The sequence below is a fragment of the Emiliania huxleyi genome, assembly GCF_000372725.1.
Source record: "Emiliania huxleyi CCMP1516 chromosome Unknown EMIHUscaffold_209, whole genome shotgun sequence".
NCBI lineage: Eukaryota > Haptophyta > Isochrysidales > Noelaerhabdaceae > Emiliania > Emiliania huxleyi.
Genome location: NW_005200517.1, coordinates 18,338 through 46,328, shown reverse-complemented (window position 1 = coordinate 46,328; position 27,991 = coordinate 18,338). Strand labels below are relative to the sequence as shown.

Below are 27,991 nucleotides of genomic sequence, written 5' to 3'. Positions count from 1 at the left end.
AGCGGGTGAGCCGGGACCCCCCCTCCCCCCCCCTGCCTCGCCACTCCACACGCACCACGCACCACCGCCTCCCCCCCCCCCCCCCCCCAATCGCACTCGCCGCCCACCAGAGCCACCCGCCTCTCCGCCCTCCCCCTCTCCCACCCCTCCCCCGCGCCGCGCAGGTCAACCACTCTCCGAGGCCGCCGCAGCAGCGCGGCAGGGCAGCCAGGCCGCCGGCGCCGCCCAAGCCCGCGAGCAGCATCGGCAAGCGCGGCGCCGCGAAGCGAGCCGCGCCCGCGCCGAGCCCGGCCGCCGCCCCCCCGGCCGCCGCCTCCCCGGCGAGTGCTGCGGCCTCGGCAGAGACGCCCACCAAGGGGGTGCGCGGCTTGCGCCGGGTCGGCGAGTCGCTTCGCCCAGGTGCGCCTCGCCATGGCGAGTCGGCCGCGGCGGGCGGGGCCGAGGGCGGGGAGAGGCGCTTGGCCGAGGGCGGCGGCCTCGCGCTTGGAGCGGCGCAGCCGGCTGCGCGCGTGTCGTTCGGCACCGTCGGCGGAATCACGCTTCTCACCCCCGCGGCCAAGCGAGCGGCGGAGGCGAAGCCGGCTAGCAAGCCCGCGACGGCGCCGCCCAAGCGCCTCTCCCCGCGCCGGCTGGTCGCGCACGCCACGCCAACCGGGCGGCCGGGGATCACCTTCCGGAGCATGAAGCCGCGAGGCGGCAGCTTGGGCACGGCCGGCGACGGCAAGTGAGAGCAGCCGGCCTTGCTCGCGAGGAGGTGGGCGCTTGCCGCTTGGGAGGAGGCGCGGGGGGGGGGGGGGGGACGGCAGCATTTAGGCTGCTGCCCCTCGGCTGCCTCGTGTAAGCTGAGAAGGTGGACACGGGTTGGTGGTGGTGCTGCTGGTGGGGAGATGAGTGTTGTAGGCGTGCGACGGCAATGGGCGGATCAGGCGAGTGTCGTCTGACCCGGACCTAGCTGACGATCGGAGCGCGAGTGGCGTTTGGCTTTTGGCATGTTGTGCGAGTATATGGGACAAAAGCGTCGAAAATGTCCCAAAGAAGCGTGACTCGAGTTTGTGGCAGCCCCACAGCCGGCGCGCGCTGCCAGGAAGCACCGCTCGCGTGTCGGCGGCACTCCCTGGCACCCAGTGAGTGCCGCGAACCGACCAGACCGCGAACAGGCTCGACGCCGCGCTCGCTGTGGGGCTGCCACAAAGTCGCCGCCGAGCGTGCCACCGAAAGCGTCCCTTGCTGTGTTGATAGGGGTCCCGTCGAGCGCGCGAGCGGCGCTCGGACGCCGCACGCCGGCGCCCGATATCGCCTCTGTCTCGAGCACACCTCGCGCCCGCCCGCGCGCGCGCCCTATCCGCGCGATACATAAAGCCGTATTAGTAGAACCAAACTTGTGTGGAAGTTTGGGTAACACACGTACCTTAAGGTATGTAGACAGAACTTTTCGCGCGATGCGGGGCCCCCGCCCGCCGCCCCCCGGGCCCCGCCATGTGGCTTCCTCCTATCACCTATGCGTGAGCCTCTATGGCGTGGCCGCTATCGAGGCGAGCACCGCGCCTGACGCGCGTGCCACGACGTGGCCGGGCGGGCCGAGCCCGTAGCTGTTTGCAATGGCGGGGTCGCTGAGAGACGCAGACGGGGGATTAGAGTGACGTTATAAACGAGGCACGGCTGCTGAGTGCGAGATTATTACGTTAGATCGAGAGCGTTCTCGTCGTCTCTCGCGACCCCTGTGGCCTTGCTTGTTGCTTCTCCGTGCCTCCACCCTCCAGACTGTCGGGATGCGCGCGCCAGGTCGCGACACATTCGCTACACTAGGCAGAGATGATGGGTTTGGCGGGCGTGCTGTCCCGCTCGGCGCTCGTATCATGCACCAGCGGCAGCATCTGGTTCGTTGCTTCTTGGTCCGATTCGTTTTCCTGCTCCCGCAGTGGCGCCTGCTGGTACGACGCAGCCGCCGCAAGGCAACACAGCAGGCATGTGAGCCCGAGCGGCGAGGCGTGCTTATCCCAGATTAAGATATTGATCAGCACCGTCAGCACCTGCTCAAGAGTCGAAGGGAGAGCTCAACCAGCAGTGGTGCAGGGGGTTTGGGGGCGAGAGTGCGGGCTCGCCTTGCACACATTGCCGATGACGGTGAAGGAAGTGGCGGAGACTGCGGCACGGCAGAGGAATGCAAAATACGACATGGCAGTGCCTGGAGGCGGGCACGGGGCTCAGTCAAGAGACTCTTGTGTCTGCGCCGGTGAGGGGAGCAGTCGGGACTCGCCGAGCACGCACGAGACGGAGAGCGCCGCAATCGCCGCGGGAGTGAACTGCTCCACTGCGCCGTTTAGGAAGATATCCCTCTCGGTGGCAAATGTGAGCGCGGTCAGCAGGATCGAGGCGACGAGGTTGGTGTAGAAGACTCTCCTGCGCGGGTGCGTTGGGCGTGAATGTGTGTGGCGGGGTCGCCCAGCGGTCAGCTGGTGGTGGGGTGCCCCCAGTTGGAGTCCACTTTGACCGTGTCGACGACGAACTTGATGTAGAGCTGGTCAAAGCAAAAGATGACAAACCAGATGCACACCCACTTGTACCCAGCCACGACAAACTGCGCGTCGGTCGCCACGTAGAAGAAGGCACCGCCGACCAGGGCCATGATGGCGAGCCAGGAGCGCAAGCTCGGCAACTGGCGGCCCATGAATACTGCGCGGGTAGGAAAGGGGGAGTGCTCACCGGGCAGACGTGGGCGCAGCGGGATGTGACGTGCCAGGGCCACTTACTCCAGTCTGCGATCGAGATGATGACGGGTGTCGCCGCGCGGAAGACGATGAAGGTCTCGACGTTGGCGTACTGCAGCGTCTTGATATTGGCAAATATTGAGGCGAGGAACGCGACCGCTACCGGCGTGAAGGAAACGAGCTTACGCCACTCGAGTGCGTCCACCGTGATGAGACCGCAGAGGCCAAACGCCTTGACGGCGACCCACGAGCAGACGACCTGTGAGAGCAGGACAAAGGACGGCGCTGGGAGGTAGGCCACCGCCAACTTGTTGCAGATCAGGAGCAGCGAAGAGCAGGTGGCATAACCCGCGACGGCGATCACTGTGGCCCCTGTCTGCATGGCTACCGAGGGTGTCTGCATGGTCGGGTTGTTCCGGCGGCCGGTTGAACTTCAGACAGAACGCGAACTTAGGACCGGAGCCGGGACCGGAGGGCCCCGGGTGAGGCCTGGAGCCAACTGTCAAGGGAGGGGAGAGTCGAGCTGACTCGGCCTCTGCGAGTGGAGTCGGGCCGTGCGAGCCCACCGGGGGTAGACCTGTCGCGGGGGCGGCCGGACCGCCGTGATCTACGGCGAGAGAGACCGCGCCTCCCTCCCCGAGCCTAGTGAGTGAGGAACCGGCGGGGGGGGGGGAGGGCGAGCCGAGAACGATAGAGAGGCCGCGGATGCGGGCGCGACTCGCCGACCAGGGAGATCCGGCCCGACCTCCCGGGGAGGGGTGGCGACGAGACACGATGCCGCCGCCCTCGCCCGGGGAGACCCCCGCCGGGCCGTCGATGCCCTCGGAGTCGGTGGAGCCGAAAGAAGCTGGCGAGGACGAAGGGCGGCAGCGGAGGAAGCGGCACCAATAACGAGGGAAACGGCCACACCGGCCGTCGCATGACGCTCGGGAGACGAGCCAGAGAGCGAATCAAGGAGGATCGGGACCCTGGGAAGACGGGGGTTGAGCCCTCAGGCGGGGGGGTCTACTCAAGTGGCCTGTGCGAGTGAGTGCGGAGTGGTGGTGTGGGGCGTGCAGACGTGCAGTGTGGTGTTCATTAGCTCCGAGTAGAGGGGGCGTCCTGCAGTTAAGGGGAAACCCGGTACGCGGGGCCAAGGCCCTCGGAGACCCGTGTTTACTTTTACGGCCCTTGCCCTGCGAACGCGCACCCCCAGGGCTAGGGCTCTCTTGCCCGCAACCCGATCCCGATCATCCGCCCCGCTGGGTGCGCTCCTCAGCTCCCCGGCCCTGGATGTGAGGTTAATGACTGCACTCCAAGTGCTCCAAGTGCTTAGGATACAGTGTGGGTTGCGGGCATTAAGAAAACAGGATGCCCGGCACGGCGCCGTTTCTATAAGCCTTTCCACAGCCCTCATCCACCCCACGCCGTGGTTTCTTAGCTCCGGCCGGGTATCCCATGACGAAAACGAAACACGCACCAGGCGACTGCCTGAGAACGCTGGATCGAATCGAGGAGGCACCTAAAGCAAAATCGAGCCCGCTTCAGGTGAGAAAAAAATAATATAGTAAGGGTCGGAGCCGGTTTCGAACTGGCGACCTTCACCGCTCGCGGAGAGGGGAGCCAGCCAGAGATCGGTTCATGTGAGAGGGGGGCCGTACGTGGCGGCCTATATAGCATAAAATAAAAATAAATATAATAAAAAAACCGGGGGAATTAGACACCACAGTATACGCACACACAGACGCCCGAAGTGCCAAGAAGGACGTCATTAGTACGAAACCTCAGAAGGCCATGGGCGCCGAGAGAACATTCCCCCGAGAGCACAGAAAAAGGCAAAACCGAACCTCCTTCCCTGGTTCCCCCCGCCAAATGTCGCCGTTCTCGGGGCATGCTATCCTGTGTAAGCAGGGCAGGTGGGGGAGGGGGGCACTCCCCCTGGTCTGATACTGGGGTGTGACTGTCTCTAGCGTCGGAGGCAAGGGCGAAGCTAAGAATATTTAATCTTAGCTCCGGCCGGCACTCAAGCCAGAGAGAGCCGGCCCGAAGGATTTTTATTTAGGTAAGAGGTACAAGCTGCGGTCCGCGAGGGCGATGCCAGAGTCTGCCGCCGAGTCGGCTCTCTGGATGACGGGAAAACGCACACACACGCGTCCATCTACTCCACTCAGAACACCGCAGACTTGGAAAGTGACAAGTGCGCGCGCCGCAGGCGAAGAGAAATTTTGAGCTGGGGCTCCCATTCATTCACATTCGTGTCCGGCCTTTTCTCGGGGCCGCGCCTGCGGCGCCCGCGCCGTGGTTTCTTAGATTTTTGCGGAAATCGCTCGGCGTGGACCGTGGTTTCTTAATGCGATGTTTTCTTAATGCCCGCAACCCACTGTACCCATCACTGAGATGAAGATGCTACGGGTAGCGCCAGGGTGGCGCCCATCGCCATACCCTCGGGCCATTGCCTGCGCCCTCGCGCGCTAGCCCACGCCCTGCCCCGCAAGATCTCACTCCATCCCGGCCTGCGGCATACCTCGGCATCCCCTTGCACGGAATTTCAAAACGCCCAGCCAGGTTCCCTCCCTGCTCAGATCGGCGAAGCGCCACACAGTGCCACGCAGTGCCGCGTAGTGCGGCGTGCGCGCGGAGCGTGCGCGGAGCGTGTGCGCGCGCGTGCGCGGCGTGCGCGGGCGTGCGCGGGCGTGCGCGGGCGTGCGCGCGTGTGCGTGTGCGTGCGCGTGCGCGTGCGTGCGCGGCATGCGCGGCCAGGGCGCAGGCAAGTGCCCGAGGGTATTGGGGTGGGCGGCACCCTGGGGCTACCCGTAGCATCGTCGGCTCAGTGATGGGTTATCCTTAGTCTGCGAATTTTTCCTCGCCGTCCGGGCGCGGAGGCCAGACCAGGAGGAGAGGGAGGAGAGAGGGAGAGAGGGAGAAACGGACCCCGCACTAGACCCCGCACGTCTAGCACTCTAGCTAGATTCGACCAAGCAAGTCAAGCAAAATCGCTCTAGATAGACACGTGTCCGGACTTATAGAAATCGCTAAAATCGCGCCGCAGGCGCACTGGGGGACGGCTAGGGGCGAGAAGGCGGCCCGAGGGCGGAGAGCCTGTCAGCCAACGGGGGAGCTTCTCGCCTGAGGCACGATCCGGAGGTACGACACGGCGCCGCGCGCGTCGAAAGTGCAGTCGGACTTGGATGGAGCACTTGGAGTGTTCTTTAGCGACCAAAAATGAAAAGAAAGAAGAAAGCGAGGGATGGGAGGAGCACAGGGTCCCCACCTCAGGATTTTGGAAGGACGATCAGGGGGGGTGAACCTTCTTTTGTACTACTAGGCTACACAAAATGCGCCTGCGGGCGGACCCTTACAGATCACAGATCACTAGGCTAGGATTGAGAGCAGCCTCGCTCTCAATCCTAGAAGTCGAAGGATTGTGAGCAGCACTCCTCGGACCTCGCAATCGTAGCATCTCTGTGCGATTGTGAGCGCCTACGCTCGCAATCCTACATCTTCTAGGACTAAGAGCAGCTCCGCTCCCAAGGTGACTGGTGACGCCCACGACTACTACCAGCGCGCTCACAATCCGAGCAAACTCTAGGGGTTGCGAGCAGCTTAGGCCTTAGCTCACAATCCTAGCAACATGCCTCCGATTGCGAGCAGTAGCGCTCGCAATCCTTCATCTTGAGGACTATGAGCGGCGGTGCTCACAATCGTACCAAAGATCCAAGGATTGCTAGCAGCCGCACAGGGGGCGCTCCCAATCGCTCCAGCCGCGAGCGCTTGTGAGTGAGCGCGCCGGGGGGGTCTCCTCACATTCCAACAGTGATCGCACCGATTGCGAGGGGATCCTAGAAGTCGTAGGACTGTGGGCGGTGTCGCTCGCAATCGGCGAAAGTTCTAGGATTGCGAGCGCTGCTGCTCGCAATCGGAGGCTTGTCGCTAGGATTGTGAGCAGTGCTGCTCGCAATCCTAGACTTTGCTCGGATTGCGAGCGCGCTGGTAGTAGTCGTAGGCGTCACCAGTCATCTATGTCATCTTGGGAGCCGCGGAGCTGCTCTTAGTCCTAGAAGATGTAGGATTGAGCGTAGGCGCTCGCAATCGCACAGAGATGCTACGATTGCGAGGAGTGTGCTGCTCACAATCCTTCGACTTCTAGGATTGAGAGCGAGGCTGCTCTCAATCCTAGCCTGGTACAAAAGAAGGTTCACCCCTGAGGAGGGTACCACTCTGACCTGTTCCGACCTTGATCCGACCGTGATCAGACCGAAGCTGAGTACTGACCTGTTCCGACCGTCATCACTTTGAACATGGTCGGATCAGGGTCGGATCAGGGTCGGAACAGGGTGAGCCCCGTGGTGACAGTCCTATTTCCGGACCTTGATCCTTTCGTGATCAGCCCATGTTCTGACCGTGTTCGGCACAGCGTTCGAACACGGTCGGGCAGGTGCTTGGCGGGTGCGGCTGGGAGCGGCTTTGGAATCAGGACCCCTCAGAATTGGGTCTATCTACGAAGAGGGGGTGGCTTTGGTCACGATCGGGACGGATGACACGTCTGATGCAGACATGCGGTCACCCTCGCTCGATTCCTTGTTTGTTGAATGTTGATCCCCTCCTCAATGCCAGTGCAGGAGTGATAACCCATCGAGGTGGGAGCCGCCTGTTCACAGCCTTGTTATTGACAAGAAAATACGTCCTATGGCGCTTTGCGCTGGTCTGTGAGAGGTTGAGGTGCGAGCCCTGGAGGCCCTGGGGATGGGGGGAGACTACCCGCGGGCCTAGAAGGCCCGCGCGCAAGGGGGTGGGACATTGAGACCGGTCATGAACGAGTGCGCGACACGCATGTTGCGAGCAGCGTTGTTGATGTTCTGCGCGTCGCGCGAGAGCTGTTCACACAAAACACAACATAACGAGCTGTTCACACCAAAGAAGATCTTAAAAGAAGCACGTCTCAAGAGTGGAGTCGGACTCCCCCATGTCGGCCCGACACGTCCTCCTGGGTGTTACAGGCAGCGTCGCCGCAGTCAAGGCGCCGGAGCTTTGTGAGGCGCTCCTTTCGCACGGCGTCAGCGTCGACGTCGTTCTCACCGAGTCGGCGGTCAAGCTGCTTCAGGCTCGCTCGCTCGTCTGCTTTGGCGGAGACAAGCGCCGGGCTGACGCGATTCGCTGTCCCACGCAGGCCACGTACCGAGGCGGCCAGCCGTGGGAAAAGTTGCTTGCCCTCACCACAGAATATGCCGAGCGCTGTATGACGGCCGCGGCTGCTGGCGGCGGTGCCAGCTCCGGCGGCGGCGAGATCCCGGCGATGCGCATGTACCGCGACAGCGACGAGTGGGCGGCGTACGGCGCGGTTGGAACCGACCCGGTCCTGCACATCGAGCTGGCCAAGCGGAATCGACTGCTGCTGATCGCGCCGCTCTGCGCAAACACACTGGCGGCCGAGCAGCCGCGCTGCGGTTCCTCCTCCGCTGCAAAGTCCGGCTGAGTCTCCTCTCTTGCCGCAGGCGAGCTGCGCGCTCGGCCTGTGCGGCTCTCTCCTCGGCTCCGTCGTGAGAGCGTGGCGCCAGCCCCACGCGCTGCCGGCCGACCCCAGGCCACAGGAGAGAGAGAGAGAATGTGTGTGCTCTTCTCAGGTACTACGACCTCGACGACGCGTTTGCGGCGCCACTCAAGGCCGCCTACGGGCCGCGCTGCATCGAGCGGCCCTTTGTCGTCGCGCCCGCCATGAACACCTTCATGCGCGCGCCCACACCGCGCCGCACCTCCTCCGCCACCCCTCCTCCCCCCACAGAGGGGAGAGAGCCCCCCCCCGAAGCCCTCCAGACAAGCTCTTCCCTCTGGGCCGGCAGGTGGCACCAGCGAGTCACCTCGCAGCACGTGGAGGTCCTCGCGGGGCGGGGCGTGCACGTCGTCCCGCCGGTCAGCAAGACCCTCGCGTGCGGTGCGCAGCGCGCGCTACTCCCTCCCCTCTCCCGTCGAGCCGCCGCCCTGCGCCTCGCCGCCTGCCCACGCTCTCCTCCCGCCGCAAGGCGACACCGGCATGGGCGCGATGGCTTCCGTCGAGGACATCGTCCAGACCACTCTTCGCTTGCTGGAGGAGCACGTGGCGGAGGAAGAGCGCGCCAGAAGAGAGGGGAAGCCGATTTTTACGCCGTGACGCGTGAGAGCTGAGAGGCGCGGGCCGTGGGTGTGGCGCGCTGGCGTGCGCGGTCATTTAGTCAAACAAGCCGAGAGGCGAGAGATGACCCCGACGCGAGGCTTCGCGCCGGTCCCGAGCCATTGGTTGTGAGCGAGCCGTCGGGTGCGCCGACACACCAAACACACAAAAAGGATATACGCACACACGACACACAGTAGACAGTACACCGACACACAACGTCCGTCCACGCCGCTCAGGCCCCCGGGTACCACCCAATTACAGATCACACCTGGGGTGGCGGGGCGTGGTGGCCGTGCAGCACCCCTGCGAGGCGGCAGAAGTCCATGGCCTTGGCCATTGGGTCGGTGGCAGCGGTCGGGTCGTCGTGCTTCCAGTAGCCCAGCTCGGAGAACGTGCCACGCTCGACCCACCGCCGCTCCTCGCCATCCGCAATCGAGGCAGCAACGGTGTCCTGCAAGACCTGCCGGCGGCGGAGGGTTCGGCGGTGAACGTGCATTGTGGCGGCTGCACAGCACTCGCTCTCTGGTGCGTCGGACGCACCAGGCCCTCGTAGCCGGCAGGGAGCGGGAGGTGGCGCCCACGAAGCTGCCGCCCTCTGAAGTGGGCGGTGCGCCCTCCGTCGCTCGCGGCCTCGCTCGGGTGAAAGTAGGCGGAGACGGGCGCCGGCCCAGTGGAGCTAATGTCGCACGGCAGCAGATTTGGCGTGCACTGCGGCGTCTTCTCCTCGGGCTTGACGCAGAGCACCGTTGAGCCCGTCATCTTGGGCTTGTCGCGCGCACCGTTGAGTCCGCACCGTTTTTGCCTGACCGGACGATTTCTTTCTTTACCCTTTTGCTACCGCGTTGGTGTCCAGTCCGAGCCTGGCTGTTCTTCACCTTTCTACCTACCTACCTTGCTTCATACCGCTCAAGGTGAGCAAATCTCGATATATCTCCAGTCGTAGCGGTGGAACTTTTTTTTGGCTCGGTCAATTATTTAGCCATATATGAGAGGATCACGGCACAGTGTCGTTTGAGTCGACAGTAACTCTCCCACAGCCCACGTAACTCCGTCTTTTTCAGGCACCCGGAGCCCTCCGCGGCCGCTTCTACGCCGGCGAAGCACCATCAAGCTGCTGTACGGCCCCGGCATCGCCTCCCCTGGCTTAGCTCTCCAGTCAAGATATTGTGCACATGGGTGGCCTCTACAATATACTCACTGACACTGAACCTCCCAGAGGTCGTCCCGGTCCGTCACGGCCATCCTCGTCCTCCGGCGGGCCCCGGCCGCGGCGCGGTGCGGCGGCGTCACAAATCCGACCACAGAGCACCGGGACGCGGTCGGGCGATCTGAGGCCCAGGTAGGCGAATGCATTGCCCATCCAGGGCTATCACCTGGACCTATCAACAGGCGCAAACAGGCGCCTGCGGCGCCGTGCTCAGGAGTTGGTTTTCACTCGCTCGAAATGTGTACGTAAAAGGGTTAAGGTCATTCACGGGTGTCCGCGCGGCCCACTGTGCCCGCTGGTAGGACAGTGATCGCCGCAAACCCTGTGGTCAGCTCCATATGATCTCGATATTTTTTGTAGGCACCGTAACACCAAAAAACTACTATGTCTTCGAGTGAAAAGTAATCCGAGCAAGCACGCGGCCGCAGTGAATTAAAAGGGGCGGTTTTCGAGGGGGAATCTGGAGAATCTGGGAATCGGCTCACCACGGACCCCCACCTCCTCGAAAAACTTTTCACTCCAAGACATAGTACTTTTTTAAGGTGCTCTACAACCTAGGCACAAAAGATATGGCATTGCAGGCAGGCCATTTAGGGCCCCTTAGACGATCACTGAGTAGGCCGAAATCCCCACTGGGCCGGGAGCAACCTTAAATTGGCACGATGATTAAAATGAAGCACGATTGATTCATAGGAAGGCGAAGAACAGTCTGGCACGGACTGGCACGAAATAAGAATTTAACACCCGAGCCGGTCCATATGCAATATCACGCTTGGGAGTCGTTGCCGCCGTGGATCAGCGCCTCGGGCATCGCGCCCGTAGAACATGGACATGGAGGCCGCCATCGCGACGATCCAGCGCGCTTGGCGTCAGCGGCGAGATGCCGCGTGCCTGTGCGCGATCTGCCTCAGCGACGCCTCGGACCCTGTCGCTTGGGACGGTTGCGGGCACAGCTTCTGTCGCACGTGTGCCGTGCGCTGGTCAAAGGCGTGCAAGGCAGCGAACCATCCGTTGAGATGCCCAACGTGCCGCACTCGAGGCACGGCGTCGCCTCGCCCCGCTCTCAAGATACCGGACCAGCGGGCCGTCATTCTGCCTCAAGGCGCTTCCGACCTCGTCTCGCGGAACATAGCAAGCCTCTTTCGCAGGATGAGGGACCGGACGCCGTTCTCGCTGCCTCCCCCGATGCGTCGGCGCCGCTCCAACTTCGTCGACGACACCAGCTACTCACGGCGAGTCCTACGAGTCTGACGAGTGTCGGTCCCGGTGTCGGCGGCGGCGCCGCCGGACAGCCCAGCGTCTTTACCCTGGGATCTCTCCGCTCGGTCCGGGGGTGCGTCGACCCTGCCATTACCCTGGCGGAGAATATTATTTTTGTTGTAGCAAACAATATTGTTTTATCCCCCCCCCCCCCCCTCTCCATAAACACGAGACGAGAACACTGGCTCTCACACTGCTCACTGGCGTGGGGGAGGGGGAGAGAACTTTCAACTTACCACTGGAGCGGCCGCACATTGCTCGGTACCCCCCCTGCACTTCTAAGCCCGTCCCTGCTGCTGGGGGGGGGGGGGGTCTGACCCCCCCAGCAACAAAACGCTTCTTCTGGGGGGGGGGGGGGGGGCCCGACCCCCCAGCAGCAGAGCGCACTGGACCCAGCTCCCGCCTCCCGCCGCCCCCCCGCTCCCGCCCCCTCGGCTCGTGTTTGAGCGGTACGCTCGAGGCGGTTGTGTTCACCGCGCCTTCGAGCCCAATACACCTTCGTCGTGTCGAGTGCTGGCGTTTTACTAAAGACTTGTGACCATGGTGAGTCTATCTTGTACTACCACACATAGGCGCGTATAGTGAGCCACTCACTCGGGCGTCTCGCTGGAACGTGTTGATCGATCAGCGCTGATCTCCCTAGCCTATCGCCCACCCGCTCGATCCTCGGATCGCTCGCTTGTCGCAAATCGATCGACTGAGCTGTCATCCCCTCCTCCTTTTCTTTTTTCGAAAACGCGCGCGCGCCCGTCGCGGCAAAACTGTCAGGTCCGCCACGGCGTATGATGGGCTGCGAGAGCCGTATCTTCCCTCTTGAAGCAGAGGCGCCGCGAGGCACGAGAGGCGTAGAAGAGAGGCTGGCGTGCCCCGCACCGCCCGGTTGGCAGTAGGAGGCCCCGCCGGTGAGACCACTGATTTTGATGCCCATGCCGACCATAAATTCTCGCAACTCGAAGTCGAACGCATGCTACTTACAGCTGCTGTCTGTACAGAGATGCCAGCACCCCCCACAGGCAGAGCGCTGCTGCTGGGGGGGGGGGGTCGGCCATGGGCTTAGGTGTGCAGGGGCCAAGCTGCAGAAACAAGCTTTCAGTGCCTACAAGTGTAGGCACTGGATTATCGTGCGCGCGGAGCGCGCTGGTGCTACCCGGACACACGCGCGGAGCGCGCTAGCTGGACACACGCGCGGAAGCGCTAGCTGGACACACGCGCGGAAGCGCGCTAGCTAGACACACGTGCGGAGCGCGCTGGCTAGATACCGCGCGGAGCGCGCTGGCACCTATGTGCGCGGAGCGCACCGCGGTACCGGTAGAGTCTAGACACATGAAGACAGTCTGTTGCAGTCAGTTGTGGCCACGCTGCTTCGAAGCTGGCCTGACGTCGTAGCACGCGTCTGGCAGACGCTGTGTCTCTGCCTTCTTCCGCGTCATGACCACACCCCGCTGCAGCGAAGCTCCAATGCCGCCCCTCTGTGCATGTGACCTGTCGTTGTGGTGAAAGCGGTCTTCCCAGTTGAGCCCGCCCCAGTTCTCGAGCGCACGGTTGATGAAGGGCACGGCGACGGCCGCATGTAGCGCCGCCCCAGAGACACGCGCGGAGCGCGCCGCTGCAGAACACGCGAGGAGCGGCGAGCGCGCCGCTGCACAGGCGCGGAGCGCCGCCACTTGAGATTGGGCCTGTGGGTGGGCCGAGTGGTTCCTCTAGCGTGTGAGTCAACTCTTAAATAGAAATCGCACCTCGCCCTCCTCAACCCTCAAAATTTTCTTCGGGGCGCGCTCCGCCCCAACAGAGAGAACACATCGTCAATACGTCAAAACCACACACTGACATCTGCGCACATTCCGCGCCTTCCCAACGGCCAAGTTACCGTACCGCGCGCCTCACCTCTCCCGTACACTCAAGCGTAAAGCCGTACACCCAAAGCGCGCTCAGCCCTCTCCGTCAGCTCTCGGCGAGGCTGCGAGCAGCGAGGCCGAGAGGGAGTCGAGGCGGGCCATCACCCGCTGCACGATGGAGCCTCGCCGGAGCCACTCCTTCCCGCCGCCCGCCTCCGCTGCACCACGCGGCGTCGGGGCCGCCGCGGCGTGGCTCTCGCTGGGCTGCTGCTGCTGCTCCTGCTGCTTGAAGTACGACTCGACGAAGGATGGCGTCTCGAGCTGCAGGATGACGAAGGAGAGCGACGAGCGCGGCCAGCCGCTGCCGCCGAGGCAGTCGCGGTCGACGAGCGACCACGCGTCCCCTCCCGCCTACAGCTCGGCTCAAACACACGTCCGGGAGAGGTCGAGCAAAGGTCGAGCAAAGGGAGGGACGCCGCGACCCCTCCCGCCCCTCCTCCCTCCCCTCCCGCCGAGGGCTCGGGCTCGGCGGAGGAGGCGTGCAGTCGCCCCTCGAGGAGCGGGCCCTCAAGCGCCCCCCCCTCCCCCTCCCCGACCCGCGGCCGAACCACCAGCGTCCAGCCGCCCTCGATGCACCCGTCCCCAACGCAGCCGTCCCCTCCCCCGCCCTCGCCGAGCGGGCAGCCGCCCCAGCCGCACCAGCTCGGACCGCCGCCCCCCTCGCCGTCCGCCTCGCCCCTTGCCCCCTCCTCCGCATCGCCCTCCTCCGCCTCCTCGAGCGCCGCCGCGTCCCCCGCCCCCTCCGCAGCCGCCTGCGCGGCGAGCACGAGCGCTTCCGGCGCGCCGTCCGCGACGAGGGTGGCGGCCTAGAGCGGCAGCAGCGTGCGGGGCCGTCAGCCGCCGCCCCGCGGCGGAGGGGAGGCGGGGCGTGTGCAGCGCGCGTGCGAGGTGCGCAGCTGTGCGAGTGCGTGCGGCAGCAGCGGCGCGTCCCACGGGAGCGCGTAGGCGGCGGCGAGGAGGGGAACCGCCGAGCCGACAGAGGCGCCCGACTGCATGAGCAGCAAGTACACCTCACCCGGGTCGTGCGCCTGCGAGCCATGCACACGTGGTGCGCGTGGCGACTCTGCGCTCGGGGGAGGCGCGCATCTCGGCGCATCTCGGCGCATCTCGGCGCATCTCGGCGCATCTCGGCGCATCTCGCGCCGCGAGCAGCTCGTCTCTGCGCGAGAGGAAGAGCGCGGCGCAGAGGCGGAGGAGGAAGGGGAGGGCGGCGTCGCCCTAGAGGGAGATGCAGTACAGTCAAACACTTGCTCTCGACCACGACTGGTGCCTCTCCCTCTGACTCCGAGCACGCCCGCCTCGAGGAAGAGACAGTCCCACACGCGCAGCAGCGCACTCAGCGGCATGGCGCTCGCGACGAAGCAGGTGAGCAACCACTGCGCCGTCACGAGGGAAGGCGCCACCTGCACCGCCCCGAGGTGCGCTCCTCAGCGGAGGCGGCCAGGGCCAGGGTCGGGGCTGGTGGTCGCTACGCTTGCATCGCTTCGAGGTGTCGAATGGGAATGCTACATTGCAGATTCGGGTTCATTGCAGATTCGGGTTCGCCGCGCCTGCATCTCCTCGAGGTGTCGCATCAGCTGCGGGTCTTTGGCGGAGAGGAGGCCGCGCAGCACGGAGCCGTCGACGAGGCTCATCGCCATGTCGTCGGCGAAGTGGCCCTGCAGCACCCGCTCCACCACCGTCGCGAGGCACGCGAAGGCCGTCTCCTCGTCCACCACCAGCAGCAGCACCGCAGCCACGAAGTTCATCGACTGGCAGTAGCCGACGCGAGGGTTGTGCGACGCGTAAGCGAGCAGCACGTTGCGGAGCGAGCTGAGCGCCTCCGCCTGCGGCACCCGGACGCCGCGCACGTGCACCTGTCCGGAGGCGGACTGAGTCCACGCCGCAGCGAGCCGCGGTCATGCATGTATCCTCGCGGGCGAGTGCGCGCTCACCGAGCCGAAGGTGCGGTGCAGGTCCTTTTCGATCTGCTTGGCCACCGAAGGCGGGCAAGCGCCCTCGCGTGCTGCACGCAGCCGCTCTCCGTAGCGGCCAGGCCGGAGGCGGACGGCGCGCCGTGCCGCCCGGCGCCAGAGCGCCGGTCGCTCGAGCGCTGCCACTTCGCCTGCCCGCGCGGCGCGCCGCGCGTCATGGACTGACAGCATTGTGCGGTCAGTCCATATACACGGGTCTCCTCCTCGCTGGGCTGCTACCGCCGCCACTCGGGACCCGCACCTTTCTTTTCTCCATCCGAGAGCCGCGATGGTGTTGTTCTTCACCTTTCTACCTACCTACCTAGCCACGAGCGACCGACAAGGAAAACAGAAATTCAGGCAGCGCGATGATACTCCACTACCCCCGGACGAACATGACGTGACCAAACGCACATGAGACATGAGTGGGCGGTGGGGGGGGGTGAGGTTAGTACCCCTAGAGCCTTACGCTTACCGACTGCACTCGAAGTGCTCCAAATCCGTCTCCAGATTTTTTTTAGATATACGCACTCCCGCCGCGGTCCCGCTCAGCTACCTGCGGCGCGCGCCCCCATCATCACCCCGCCCTGCGACTCCTCTAGGAAGGTGCGCTGCCTCTGCACGAGCGGAGCGGGCCACCGCCTGACCTCCACCAGCCAGCCGCCCTCCTTGACGTCGCGATACTTTGCGCACCCCGTCGAGATCGCGTCGCAAGCGAACGACCACTCCTTGATCGCCTTCTCGCGATCGCCCCGGTCCCACGCGTCCGCGGCGAGCAGGACGTGCAGGTCCGTCAGGCCCGGGAAGCGGGTGACGACCTGCCTCGCCACCCTCACCGCCTCGTCGCGCCGGTCGAGCGCGTAGAGCGTCACGGCCTCGCCCGCCCGCGCGAAGGACGACTGCTCCACGTTCTTGTCCACGCGGGAAAAGATGGAGGACGCGCCGCGGTAGTCGGAGAGCGCGCCCTCGTAGTCGCCGACCTCTGCCCTGGCGCGCGCCCTGTAGGTCAGCGTGTAGGGGTTGACTCCGTCGCCCGCTCCGCCCCACAGGCTCACCGCCTTGTCGTAGTCGCTCAGGGCGCCACGCCAGTCTCGCAGCCCCTCGTTGGCGAGGCCGCGCTGCACGAATGCGTCCGGGTACTCGCGGTACGCGCCGAGCCCGTTGCTCTTCTCGCCCGTCGGTCTCATTAGGGCGATGGCCTCGTCGAGGTCGGCCTTGGCGGCCGAGAACTCTCGGTTGTCTGTCCGCACGCCCGCGCGCGCCACGAGCAGGCTGGTGATCTCCTCCACGCCGCGGTCCAGCCGTCGCCACTCCTCGATCGTCTGCGTAAAGAGGCGGTCTGCGAGCGGCAGGTCGCGCTGGTCGAACGCGGCGAACGCGCCCTTTGCCCTCGCGACGGCCTCCGAGCTCGGCTCTGCGGCGAAGGCTATCCCGTCTCGCTGCACACGCGCGCTGCCGAAGAGCGCGACGAGGCTGAGCGAGTGGCTGAGCGAGTGGGACAGCAGCGCGCGGCGGGGTAAGCGCATATCGACATGTAATTGAGCTTTTTTTTCTCTTCACAAAACAAATGAGCAGGATGACGCGGAGGGTGGGCACCGGGACTGGGAGGAGGACCCGCTCGGGTTCGACACCAACCCGATGCTGCTCCGCGCCATGTGCATGGCGTTCGAGTGAACGCCGTGCAGGCAGCGCGTGCCTTTTGGTGTACCGCGTTTGTACCGCGTCCTGCGCCGCCGAGTCCATTTAATAATATTTCTCACCATGTGCCGGCCCGACCCCTTCCTCTCCGGCCCCATCCTCGCCGCCGTGCAGGCCGCCAGCATCTTTCCCGACTGCAAGACCTTTGTCGACCTCTCTCTGCTGGTGCCGCCTGCCGAGTGCTGGCGCCGCTGGGAGGAGCTATCGCAGCCGCCGTCGGAGGAGCAGCTGCGACGCTTCGTGGCCTCCGTCTTCTCGGCGGAGCCGGGCGAGGGCCAGCTCGAGCCGTGGTGGCCAGAGGACCACCAGCCTGCGCCGGCGCTCCTCTCGAGGCTGCCGGCCGGCGCCGTGCGCGAGTGGGCGTCGGCGGTCAACGGGCTGTGGCCGCTGCTCGGCCGACGGCTCTCCGCAGAGGCGGCGCGCCGGCCGGACAGGCACACGCTGCTCGAGCTGTCGCACGGCGTCATCGTCCCCGGCGGCCGCTTCCGAGAGGCGTACTACTGGGACTCGTACTGGGTGGTGCTCGGACTGCTCGCTGTGGACATGGACGCGACGGCGCGCGGCCTGGTCAGCAACCTGCTTGAGTGCGTGGCGAGGCACGGCTTCGTCCCAAACGGGCTGCGCAAGTACTACCTCAACCGCTCCCAGCCTCCCCTCCTCACCCAGATGGTCGCCGCCCTCCTCGCCCGCCTCGACGCGCCGCCCGAGAGAGAGAGGGAGGGAGCAGAGAGGGAGGGAGCAGAGAGGGAGGGGGCCGCTCCGGCGCTGCGGCTTCTCCGCGAGGCGCTGCCGGCGCTCGACGCGGAGTACGGGTGGTGGATGCGCACCGGCGACGGCCGCAGCGCGGTCCGGCTCGAGGCGGACGGCGTGCGAGCCGAGGCGCTGCTCAACCGCTACGATTAATTAATCTCTAATTAGAGTTTAATTAATCTCTAATTAACGCCGAGGCGCTGCTCAACCGCTACGTTGTCGCCGCCTCCGCGCCCCGGCCTGCGGAGCCGTGTCGCGGGGGCGAGGCTCCGCGACACGTGCGCGACGTGCCGGTGGCTGTGGTCTGTGTGGTCCGTAGGCCCGAGTCGTGGCGTGAGGACGAGGCCACCGCGGCGGGCTTGCCTCCGGCGGCACAGGCGCGGGCGTGGTCCGAGCTGGCGGCGTGCGCAGAGTCGGGCTGGGACTTCTCGTCTCGCTTCCTGGGCGGAGAGCTGGGCGGAGAGGGCGGCGGGGAGGGCTGCGGCAAGGCGGAGGAGGAGCCGCTGAGGTCGCTCCGCACCGCTGCGGTGCGTCGAGCCGAGCGGCGAGTGCTGACGAGTGGCGGATCTGCGCCCGCCCCTCGCGAGAGACCTCGCGAGAGACTCGAGACCTCGCGAGAGGCGAGAGACCTCGCGAGAGGCTCGCCCCTCCGCGCCGCAGGTGCTGCCCGTCGAGCTGAACGCGATCCTGTGCAGAGGAGACGCGGAGGGACGGCCGCCGCGGCGACACCCTTCCGAGCGGCGCGCCCCGCCCTGTAGGCTGCGCAACGAGCTGACGCTGCAGCGGCTGCACGCGAGGCTGGCTCTCCTGCTCGCGAGGCAGGCCGGGGAGGTGTCCGGGGAGGGGGAAGGGGGGGGGGGGGAGGACGGGGAGGTGTCCGAGGCGGTCGAGGCGGCGGAGGCGGCGGCGCGGCGATATGCTCGCGCGGCGAGCGCGCGGCGCCAGGCGGTGGTCGGGAGGCGCTGCGGTGCGCGTGGTGTGGTTGCCGCAGAGCTGTGCGAGGTTGGAGTAGGCGATGGACGAGTGGATGTGGAGCGGCGAGACGGGGCGGTGGCACGACGTGGAGTGGGAGGGGCGGGGGCAGCTGCAGCAGGTCTCTGCGGCCTCCTTCACTCCGCTGTGGGCCTGCCAGCACTCTGCTGAGCGCGAGGCGGCGGCGGTGCAGTCGCTGCGGCGCAGCGGGCTGGTGCAGGAGGGCGGCGTGGCGACGACGCTCGTGGAGAGCGGCGAGCAGTGGGGCGGGCCAGCCGCGTGGCTTCGGAGCAGCACCGCTTCACGGCTTCAGCTGTGAATAGGCGAGCAGTGGGACTGGCCAAACGCGTGGCCGCCCCTGCAGCAGATGCTGGTCGAGGGCCTGGCGGGCTGCGAAGCAGACGGCGCAGCGGAGCTCGCCGAGGACCTCGCGCTGCGCTGGCTCCGCTCGAACCACCGCGGCTGGGCGCGCGACGGCGTGATGCGCGAAAAGTACGACGCGACACGGCCGGGCGAGAGTGGCGGCGGCGGCGAATACACGCCCCAGGTGGGCTTTGGATGGACAAACGGCGTGGCACTATGGCTGCTTGAGAGGTACGGCGACAGTTTTGCGCGATCCCTCACCGCACCCGCTAGCTCCGAGAAGTGTACCGCGATCGGTGATGGTGGGTAAAAAGTTTGGAGGCGCGATTGTGCTTGGCTTTGGACCTTTGCGAGAGGTGGCGAGCGGCGCAAGAGCGGTGTAGGCGCGTCCACGCGGCGCAGCGGCTCTCCCGCGACCCCGGCCCCTCTCATAGCCGCAGCCGTAGCCGCAGCCCCAACTCTTGCCGCTCTTCCGTGTCGGGTTGTGACGAGGGGTGAGGGGACACGGATTGAAGATCCCTCAGAGGCTAGTTCCATTTCACTGTGGCACAGCTCGCGTTACAAACCTTGATTTTGTCCATTGCGCGAAAAAGGTACATCTCGGTGCCTTCCAGAGGCAGCTGCGACCCCGCCGAGTAGACGGTTGCACACAGCAGGTGGCGCGGTGTGCCGCCGTCCACTCGGCGGGGTCGCAGCTGCCTCTGCGCGTCCTGGGTATGTACCTTTGTCGCGCGCCGGAAACGACTCGACGCCGCTGAGATCGGAGATCAAGCTCTGACAGGTCGCACGTCGCTCCTTTGACGCCGACGTGACTCACCCGTGCAGATCACATCAGGACACGGTCTCGACACGCTCGGTACGACTCCTGCGACCCGTCTTGGGTCAGGTGGCACGACGCTCATCGCGCCTACCAGCGCTGCCGTGCAGGTTGCCACGACGAGGTCGAGCACGCTACTATAAGCTCGCCCAGCCTTCCTTTCCATCCCATTAGGCAGCCTGGGAACGGTGGCGGTCAGAGGCAAAGCCTGCGAGGGGTGGTGGAACCACATGTCACGGCTACTGCCGGCTCGACCCCACGATAGCCTCCGGAGGCTGACTTTGCGGCACAATCATCGGACGACGTCGGCGAGTTGAGTCGCGCTCGCGGTAGCCAGATGACCTCTCATACTAGTATCATCGGCCATGGCCGCAGGAAGCGCGGGGGATTCCGCTGGGAGCAACACGGAGCTCCGTTGGACGCGTTTTCAAGATTAGCGTGTCAGAGTGAATTGGAACTAGCCACACCAAGATCGTGCAGGGCGGGGACACATGTCCCTAAATCCCATCTCGTCTCAGAGTTTGCCCGTTTTATTTATTTATTTATTATTGTGTTTGGCCCCCCCTCGAGAGATCGACATCAAAACTCAAACTTAAGCAAGCCGGGCCGATCGCGCTAGACTCACAGCATAAAAAGTGAGAGTTTTAGGTAATGACTGCTCACCACAAGATGCACGGACTTGGGGACCTTGTACCGAGAGTCAGAGACGACACACGTACACTAAGATGTGTGGGGACGACGCCAAGGTCCCACAGCTCAGCGCGGCGGTGTGCGACCAGGGCCAGTGGTAGACTTTCGACGCGGTGAGGCTGCTCTCTGAGCGATGACACTAGCAGGAGCATCATGTGTGTCATCGGAGTCACTTGTATTACGATACCACCACGCCGCCACGCTCGCAAGGGCCGCCTAAGCGCCTAAGCACCCTAAGCACCCCCCCGCTTAGGCCGCTTAGGCGCTTAGGCGAGTGACGGCCGGCTGCCCGGGGCCTGGCGTGCCTCCGCCGTGGGCTGAGCACCCAGGAGAGCCACTCAGCAAGTGGTGTGCGAGCGTGTAGCCTTTAGCGTGCAGTCGGCCGGTTGATGGTTTTTTGTGCACGCGCGAACGCACCCGCAGGCTGAGCGAAAAATCCCGCCTCTGGGACACACACACTCACACGCGCGCGCCCCGCCGCCGCCGACCACACACACACGCACATGCACATGCATGCATGCATGCACAGACCCACAGCCCCTTCCCCTTCAAGACCTCAAAGGACGAGGACATACGCAGGCCGCACCCGGTGGTGCGGTGGACGGTGTGAGCGCGCCTGGCCGCCTGCGCGAAGAGGGACAACAATGAACATATGAGGACAATGCACTCGTGTCTTCCGTGCTAGTCTCGGACACGCCTCGAGATGCTGGAGTGACGTCCAGTTGGGGCTGGCGACCAGCCAAGCAGCGATGTCGGCGTATTCAAAGAGGTCTGAGACCTCCTCGGCGCTACACGCGGCTCTACGGCGCTCTCGGGCGTGCCGCGGGGCGCCGCACGGGAGGCGCCATAGGCGATCGCGAGAGCCTAGCGCGCGCGCGCGCACACACCACACAAGACAAGGATGACCGCGGGGCGTATCCAGTGCAATTTTTTTTGCTTCAGAGAGAACGACCATTGACCGCGCGATAATGTGTGACTCTCTCCGTTGCGCTCAGACGTCGAGGGCCCAGACTCGAGCGGTGTTGTCGTCCGAGCCGCTGACGAGGTAGGCGCCCGCCTCCGGGTAGCCGACGGCCAGGCAGAGCACCGCGTCGGTGTGGCCGGTCAGGGTGTTGAGGCATGCGCCGGAGCGGGCGTCCCACAGCCGCACCTCCTTTGAGACGGTGCAGCTGAAGACGAGCGGAGAGCCGCGCCGCCACACCGCCTCGATGACGCCCGCCCCGTGGAGGCAGGTGTGGCGCAGGCCGTAGGTGTTGAGGTCCCAGATGCAGAGCTTGCCGTCCATGCCTCCGGTGGCGGCGAGCGGCATGCACTCGCAGAAGGAGGCCGCCTCGACAGAGTCCTCGTGCGCGGGCAGCGAGGCGAGCAGCTTGCCGCTCTCGGCGTGCGCACTGGGGCAGAGGGAGGGGCGGGGTGAGGCGGCGGGGCGAGGCGCGATGGCGGGGGGCGCGGGTGCGGCGCGGGCTGGTGCGGTGCACATCTTGACGGCCCCCGACTCGACGCCGAAGAGGTAGACGGCTTGGGACGGGTGCGGCGCCAGGCAGGTGACCGCCTCTGGCTCGTGCGGCGGGGAGGCGTGCGTGCAGTGCTCGACGGTGCCGGCGCGAGGGTTCCACAGCCGGATGGTGCCGTCCTCGGAGGCGGTGATGACGGAGCGGCCGCCGTTTGCGAACCCACCGTACGAGACGGACGCGGAGTGCGCAGAGAAGATTTGCATCACCGCCCCCTCGGGAACCTTCCACATCCACGCGGTGGCGTCCTCGCTGCCCGCGAGGAGGACGTGGCCGCGCGCGTGCCAGCACACCCAGTTGATGCCCTGCGTCGGGCCCTCGAGCAGCACCACCAGCGAGCCGTCCGCCGCCCACACACGCACCGCGCCGTCGAGGCCGCCCGTCGCCAGGTACGAGCCGTCGGCGCTGAAGCCGACCGAGCTGACCGAGTCGGTGTGGCCGCGCAGCGCGGCCACGGGCGCCTCTGAGCCGAGCCGCCAGAGGTGGGCCACGTCGTCGCCGCCGCCGGTGGCGAACACGTGAGGCTGGGCAGGGTTCACCGCGACCGCAAACACCGCCGAGGTGTGCGCCCGGAGGCACTGCACGCTGAGGTCCTCGACCGGCTCGCTGGGCGCGGCAGCATCGGCCGACGCGCCGGCCGCACCCGCCTTGTCCTGGCCGTAGTCCTCCATCGCCATCTCCTCCATCTCGTCCCCTGAGCCCATGACGGAGCCGTCGCCGAGCTCCGACTCGTCGTCCGGCGGCGGCACGTCGTCCGGACCGAGGTCGATCTCCTCGGTCACCTGGAGGTCGTCGAGCATCGCAACCTCGTTGAGGTCGCCGACGACCGAGTCCGTGTCGCGCGGCTCTAAGTCGGTCATCGCGGAGGAGGAGGCGCTGTTATCTGCCATAATATATCCAGCGAGAGCCTCGTGGTCGTCGTCGCTACCGGTGTAGGAGAAACCTCATAAAAATAACACAACCCTCTCTCCATGACGGCTAGCACCACACTCCTCATGGCGGCGTGCCGTCCTCCCATCCCTCCACTTGGCTCTTTGACTTCTTTCTTTCTTTTCTCTCACATGACAAGCAAGCGATCCCACGAGCGATTGTGGGGACTTAACTACATGATCCGTACGTGAAGCTGAAGGGTGGGGGGGGCCGTCCGCGGAGCTAGGCGGTACGGGCGCCCTCCACTGCGGCTGAGCGCAAGAAGCCGTCCGTCGCCGTTTGCTTGTTCGAGAGAGAATCTTCTTCTCTTCTTGTGTTTGTTGTTGCTCTTGTTCTCTCTCTCTCTTGTTCGTGACCCAGTTGGTGCGCATCTTGCGCGCCTGCTTGTTGATGTTCCTCTCGGCGGGGGTGGGGCGGGCACACACACCACGCACGGCGTGGGGGGGGGGGGGGGGGCAAAGCGGGAAAGGGTTGCTAAGTGCTAAGAATCCTTCGGGCCGGCTCTGGCTTGAGTGCCGGCCGGAGCTAAGAAACCACGGCATGGGGTGGGTGAGGGGTGAGGAAAGGCTTAGAAACGGCGGCGCGTCATCCTAAAGAAAAACAAAGGAAAGGAAAACAGACGGGGTGCGAGAGGCAAACTGTGCTCAGCCCAACGTGTTCGCGAGGAAAGTGAAACGAACTTGCCAGACACGTGCCTTCATCACAGCGCACCCACTGAAGCTAGCCGCACCTTACTGTCATCCCATCCCTGCCTCTCACACGACGTCACGACCATCACGCTCGATGTTGCCCGAGCACAAAACGCGCCGCGAGCAGCTCGAGACGAGCCTGCTGCACTCGGGCCGCCACCGCCAGCCCGCGGCGAGCCTGCTGCTCTCGGGAGGCACACTCAAGACCTCGCCGCTCGCGCGTCTCCCGCAGAACCTCTCCACCGAAGCCCTCCAGCACCTCGGCGTCAAGAAAGCGCAGCAAACGGCAGAAAAACCGAGGCGGCGGCGCGCTCGCTCCAATGATATCAGCGGCAGCATCGCCGCCCTCGGTGCCGCCGATCTATCTCACGGCTGGCGGGCGGCGGCGGCGGCACGGCTGCGCTCCGGCTCCGGCTCTGCTCCCGCGCCGCTCGACGGCGGCGGCCCGACGGCAAACCAGTTCTCGCTCTCCGTGGCCGGCGTCCTGATCGGTGCGGGGCTGCTGGGTCTCCCGTACGCAATGGGCCAGTCCGGCTGGGGCGGGCTGCTGATCATTGTCGCCGCGACTCTCGCCACCTGCACGACGGCAAAGCAGCTCATCTGGTCCTTCGACACGGTCAACGAGCGGTGGGCTCTCTCGGGCGAGGGTCGGCCCGTCCGCTCGTACGATGAGCTCGCGACCGCCGTCGGTGGGCCGCTCGCCGGAGCGGCCGTGCGCCTCCTGCTCGTGGTCGAGTGCTTCGGTGCGATGGTCTCCTTCATTGTGCTGCACATCTCGAGCTGGCCGGTCGTCTTGGCGGGGCTGCTTCCCAGCGACAGCAAGGTCCTTGTTGCCGTCGCGCTCTGCCTGGCGGTGGCACCGACAACGCTGCTGCGGCCTGCGCACCTGTCGGTCTTCGCGCCGGTCGGCCTCTTCGCGTCGCTCGTCCTCTTCTCCGCCGCCCTGGTCACGCCACTCGTCGAGGAGGGCAGCCCCGTCGAGGAGGGCAGCCCGTGCCCCGCCCTCGGCGACGGCGGCGGCACAGCGGCCATGCGCCACGACGTCTTCAACCCGCAGGGCCTGGGCGTCAGCGTCGGCGTAGTCCTCTTCTGCTTCGCGGGCCACTCCACCTTCCCCGACCTCTATCAGCAGATGCCGGCGAGTGAGAGGGCGCACTTCAGCTCCGCCTTCGACAGAGGCTTCGCCATCGCCGGCGTCGCGTACCTCCTCTTCGCCGCGGCGGGCTACTCGTCCTTTGGCTCGTGCTCCGCCGGCGCCGTCACATTCAACCTCATGCACGCGAACTCCGCCGTCGGCCGCGCCGCCGCCGTCTCCGTCCTCGTCTCCACCTTCACTATCATCCCGATCCAGTTCTACGTCGTGTACCGCATCCTCTCCGAGATCCAGTTCTACAGCCGGCGAGCCAGTCCCGACTACCGCGCCAGCGACAACGGCAAGGAGGGCGTCGACTGGCCGCTGGAGCCGGACAGTAAAGGGAGCAGCCCCTGCGTCAGCCTCGACAGCCTCGTGGGCCGCCTCCTCCTCCTCGCCGCCGCCGGGCTGCTGGCGGCCTCCATCCCCAACTTCCCATTTGTCATCGCGCTCATCGGCTCCTTCACGACCATGCTAATCTCGTTCATCGCCCCCCCGCTCCTCTACGTCGGCGCGCACGGCCGGTCGCTCGGGTGGCGCTCCCTCTCCCTCAACGCTCTGCTAGTTCTGACCGGCGTGGCGGGCATGGTGGCTGGGGTGCGAAACGCGTTCCTTTCCCTCGAATGAGGCAGCGGCGCCGGGGGTTGTGCATGTGGACATATCGGATTAACAACATACGACTCCCCGCGAAGCACGTCACACCATGAACATGCACATGTGCATGGACATGCACATGTACATGTCACACGCACAACAACAACAACATGACATGTGCATGCACATGTGCATGTGCTGAAATCCTTAACGTTGTTCAAGTGTTCACCCCAGCCCAAGCTGCTACGAGAGCGCTGCTACTGTTTTGTTACTGTTGTTACTGTTGCCGTTCAGCGCGGTCAGCAAGCAGAAATGCCAAAAACCCCGGGTAAACCCCGAAAAACCTGGGGCTCGAGACCTGGGCGCTGGGGGGGGGGGGTCCCAGGTTGCAGCTATTTTCTCGGATATTACCCGCACTGGACGCTGGAGATCGTCGTGGGTCACTGGTAGGCCTTCCTTATTGCAGCCTTATTGTTGTTCAGCCGGCCTAACGTTAGCTACTGTTGTTGGGGAACCCCACTGTTGTTCTGTTGTTAACTGACTAGGTCCAGCCCAGGGTGAGGCAGATCTGACGTTCTAAAAGAAAGAAAGAAAACGGACAACCCAAGGGAGGGATGGGAGGACGGCACGCCGCCACCACACAGGGATTTTAAGGAGAGGGGTGTGATGCGCTAGCCGTCGCCCACCCTTGGGCGTCCGCCTCTTCCTATCTCTCTTCGCAGTCTCTCGCCGATTCTCGCTGCAACCTTCATGCCACCTCGCGGTCGTCCCACTCTCGTCGTTCTCTCCCTTGTCATTTCCTCCTCTGTCGCGTCGTTCTCTTCTGCCTCGTCCTGTGACGCCGCCGCCTGCCGGTCCCTTGTTCTCGCGGCTTCTTTCGCCTTTCGGCGCAGCTCCGTCCTCCTCGCTGCATATCCTGGCCCCTCGAGTCTATCCACTATCGAGCTCTCCTCGCGCAAGGACGAGTCTTCTGACGCCCACTGCGATCATTTGCCGCCCAGTCATATCATTGCTCAGGTCCACTCTCTCTTCGAACACTTGTGCCTTCACGGATGATGCCGGCGCTGGCAGATCTGTGACATCGCGTCAGCCCGTGTTTTTGACCGCGCAAGATAAAAGGGTGGCTAAGGGCTCTGCCCGCAAGGCGCCCGCGTCGCAGACGCGGTACCATTGACAAATCTGCGATATACCCCCACACGAGCAAATAGCAAAATCCGAATACCGTGCACGAACTGCGTGATGTCGGACCCAAGCCTTCAGCTGGTGCCAAGACATCGTAAAATTGAGCCAAGAACGTCCGCCAAATCCGTGCTTTCGGAGCAACTGAGGGAAAGCTCCTGATCGAGCCCAGCGTGCCCGCGGCCGCCTCCCGCGCAGCACCGCCGCTGCGGAATCGGATCGAGCCCATGGAGGAGGAGGGCGCAGTCGGCCAGCGCAGCAGGCGGAGTCCCTCCCCGCGCCGGAGCCCCCCTGCAGTCGAGGGAGTCCTCGTTGGCGATGAAGGTGGCGACATCGAATCGCGGCCGACACACGTCACGGGAGGAATGGGCGATGAGCGGGAACGATGCGCGCTACGACGCCGACTCCGCCGTGCTCGTGGCCGCAGAAAGCCGCGCTCCAGGAGCACGCCAAGATGCAATGGCTCGCTTGCTTCGATTCAGCTCTCTCGGCAGCAGAAGTGGGGCTGGAGCGGGTGGGGGTGGATGCCGATTGAGGGGGAGCGTCTCCAGCTGCGCCCTGTGGCAGCTGCGCCCTGTGGCAGCTAGTCGAGGGACTTGGTAGTTGTGACCCCCCTGAGTGAGGACAGGAGAGAGAGAGCGTTTTGTGGTGTTGGTGTACGCAATAACGGGACAGGGTGGTTGTTCTCTCTATCTCCTCTTCTAGCTCTTAGCATGAGCTGCGCCCGGTGTCCGACCCCTTTTGCGCAGCAACACCTTAAACTTTGAGGCCCTCCAAATTCGGGTCGGAGCGTAGCGGAGTGGGCCCCGAGTTTGAAAAGGGCGACGGACGCTTGCGTCCTAGCCTCCAACAACGCCTCCCCGGCGCAGAGGGGCCCCCGGAGGGATGCACAACCGCTCCACGCCACGCCGCTTGCGGCGGTCCTCTTCCCAGCTCCGCTGAGGGCCCGCGCGTTATCTCGTTGTTTTGTCGCTCGCTCCGCTCGCCACCTCACGCTCGGCCGTCCGGCCATGGCCAGTACCCCGCGTCTCAGTGAGACGCGTGGTACCATCCAACTCCGGTCGACGGGCTCGAATGCGCTCAGCCTCAGGAGGGACAAAACCACGCGAATTCTGCACGCCTCGCTGCGCCGCTGGCTTGACTGAATCAGGCAGCAGCAGGCTGCTGCTGCTGCCACAGCAGCAGTCTGCTGCGGCCCGAATACGCAAGTTAATGACTATAATGATTAGCAGCACTGCCGGGGGCATACGAGCCGCCAAAGCCGGTGTGCGGCCGTGCACTGCCACCTGCCCGCGGCTACGCACAATGTGCGCTCGCATTGGATGAGCCCTGCTGATGGATCTGCGTCGCCAACTGCACGAGAGCAATGCCGCAGGCGGTGGCCGTAGAATACACTGCGAGCACACTCGGTGCAGCTGCGAGGTGCAGCAAGAGCACGTCGTTCCTGCCTCTGATGCCACTCTCGCGGCTCTTGCAGCGCGTCACTCGCGCATGCTCTCCAGGAGCTATGGCGGGCG

The 27,991-nt window shown here is 65.1% G+C and overlaps 9 protein-coding genes across 9 annotated transcripts; 4 read left to right on the top strand and 5 right to left on the bottom strand.

Annotated features, from left to right (window-relative positions):
* Positions 1 to 1,802: 1,802 nt before the first annotated feature.
* EMIHUDRAFT_73036 (hypothetical protein) lies at positions 1,803 to 3,111 on the bottom strand (the record flags this gene model as incomplete). Its single annotated transcript, XM_005781000.1, has 5 exons — positions 1,803 to 2,033; positions 2,112 to 2,203; positions 2,265 to 2,397; positions 2,486 to 2,673; positions 2,751 to 3,111. The coding sequence occupies 5 exons, from the start codon at positions 3,109 to 3,111 to the stop codon at positions 1,803 to 1,805; spliced, it is 1,005 nt and encodes a 334-aa protein (XP_005781057.1).
* A 4,539-nt stretch (positions 3,112 to 7,650) lies between these two features.
* On the top strand, positions 7,651 to 8,915 carry EMIHUDRAFT_456953 (hypothetical protein; the record flags this gene model as incomplete). Its single annotated transcript, XM_005780999.1, has 4 exons — positions 7,651 to 8,150; positions 8,309 to 8,413; positions 8,525 to 8,616; positions 8,705 to 8,915. 4 exons carry the CDS (start codon positions 7,651 to 7,653, stop codon positions 8,830 to 8,832), a joined length of 825 nt encoding a protein of 274 aa, XP_005781056.1. The 3' UTR covers positions 8,833 to 8,915.
* A 182-nt stretch (positions 8,916 to 9,097) lies between these two features.
* On the bottom strand, positions 9,098 to 9,594 carry EMIHUDRAFT_234759 (hypothetical protein; the record flags this gene model as incomplete). The annotated part of the gene is made up of 2 exons (XM_005780998.1): positions 9,098 to 9,295; positions 9,376 to 9,594. The coding sequence occupies 2 exons, from the start codon at positions 9,592 to 9,594 to the stop codon at positions 9,098 to 9,100; spliced, it is 417 nt and encodes a 138-aa protein (XP_005781055.1).
* Positions 9,595 to 10,824: 1,230 nt separating this feature from the next.
* Positions 10,825 to 11,446, top strand: EMIHUDRAFT_442940 (hypothetical protein). The gene has a single exon (XM_005780997.1). The coding sequence runs from the start codon at positions 10,868 to 10,870 to the stop codon at positions 11,291 to 11,293; it is 426 nt and encodes a 141-aa protein (XP_005781054.1). The 5' UTR covers positions 10,825 to 10,867; the 3' UTR covers positions 11,294 to 11,446.
* A 1,650-nt stretch (positions 11,447 to 13,096) lies between these two features.
* On the bottom strand, positions 13,097 to 15,390 carry EMIHUDRAFT_366181 (hypothetical protein). Its single transcript, XM_005780996.1, has 5 exons — positions 15,132 to 15,390; positions 14,748 to 15,053; positions 14,492 to 14,600; positions 13,620 to 13,713; positions 13,097 to 13,548 (listed from the first exon to the last, which is right to left on the bottom strand). Exons 1-5 carry the CDS (start codon positions 15,339 to 15,341, stop codon positions 13,299 to 13,301), a joined length of 969 nt encoding a protein of 322 aa, XP_005781053.1. The 5' UTR covers positions 15,342 to 15,390; the 3' UTR covers positions 13,097 to 13,298.
* A 307-nt stretch (positions 15,391 to 15,697) lies between these two features.
* EMIHUDRAFT_73062 (hypothetical protein) lies at positions 15,698 to 16,336 on the bottom strand (the record flags this gene model as incomplete). Its single annotated transcript, XM_005780995.1, has 1 exon — positions 15,698 to 16,336. One exon carries the CDS (start codon positions 16,334 to 16,336, stop codon positions 15,698 to 15,700), a length of 639 nt encoding a protein of 212 aa, XP_005781052.1.
* A 574-nt stretch (positions 16,337 to 16,910) lies between these two features.
* On the top strand, positions 16,911 to 19,242 carry EMIHUDRAFT_234754 (hypothetical protein; the record flags this gene model as incomplete). The annotated part of the gene is made up of 8 exons (XM_005780994.1): positions 16,911 to 17,516; positions 17,631 to 17,714; positions 17,795 to 17,847; positions 17,917 to 18,124; positions 18,258 to 18,286; positions 18,356 to 18,428; positions 18,610 to 18,813; positions 18,901 to 19,242. The coding sequence occupies 8 exons, from the start codon at positions 16,911 to 16,913 to the stop codon at positions 19,240 to 19,242; spliced, it is 1,599 nt and encodes a 532-aa protein (XP_005781051.1).
* A 2,124-nt stretch (positions 19,243 to 21,366) lies between these two features.
* On the bottom strand, positions 21,367 to 22,831 carry EMIHUDRAFT_418542 (hypothetical protein). The gene is made up of 3 exons (XM_005780993.1): positions 22,658 to 22,831; positions 21,918 to 22,543; positions 21,367 to 21,830 (listed from the first exon to the last, which is right to left on the bottom strand). The coding sequence occupies exons 1-3, from the start codon at positions 22,808 to 22,810 to the stop codon at positions 21,431 to 21,433; spliced, it is 1,179 nt and encodes a 392-aa protein (XP_005781050.1). The 5' UTR covers positions 22,811 to 22,831; the 3' UTR covers positions 21,367 to 21,430.
* Positions 22,832 to 23,663: 832 nt separating this feature from the next.
* EMIHUDRAFT_234752 (hypothetical protein) lies at positions 23,664 to 25,328 on the top strand (the record flags this gene model as incomplete). The annotated part of the gene is made up of 1 exon (XM_005780992.1): positions 23,664 to 25,328. One exon carries the CDS (start codon positions 23,664 to 23,666, stop codon positions 25,326 to 25,328), a length of 1,665 nt encoding a protein of 554 aa, XP_005781049.1.
* Positions 25,329 to 27,991: the final 2,663 nt, after the last annotated feature.

Bases quoted from the DNA above. Each gene is read 5' to 3' on its own strand.
- EMIHUDRAFT_418542 (XM_005780993.1), bottom strand. From the start codon at position 22,810: ATGACCGACTTAGAGCCGCGCGACACGGACTCGGTCGTCGGCGACCTC. The intron at 22,544-22,657 runs GTCATGGGCTCA...GAGCCGGTCGAG, and splicing joins CGGAGCTCGGCGACGGCTCC to GACCTCAGCGTGCAGTGCCT. The intron at 21,831-21,917 runs GTGCACCGCACC...CCTCTGCCCCAG, and splicing joins GAGTCGGGGGCCGTCAAGAT to TGCGCACGCCGAGAGCGGCA.
- EMIHUDRAFT_366181 (XM_005780996.1), bottom strand. From the start codon at position 15,341: ATGCTGTCAGTCCATGACGCGCGGCGCGCCGCGCGGGCAGGCGAAGTG. The intron at 15,054-15,131 runs GTGAGCGCGCAC...GCCTCCGGACAG, and splicing joins TGCACCGCACCTTCGGCTCG to GTGCACGTGCGCGGCGTCCG. The intron at 14,601-14,747 runs GCGCGGCGAACC...GGGGCGGTGCAG, and splicing joins GACACCTCGAGGAGATGCAG to GTGGCGCCTTCCCTCGTGAC.
- EMIHUDRAFT_442940 (XM_005780997.1), top strand. From the start codon at position 10,868: ATGGACATGGAGGCCGCCATCGCGACGATCCAGCGCGCTTGGCGTCAG.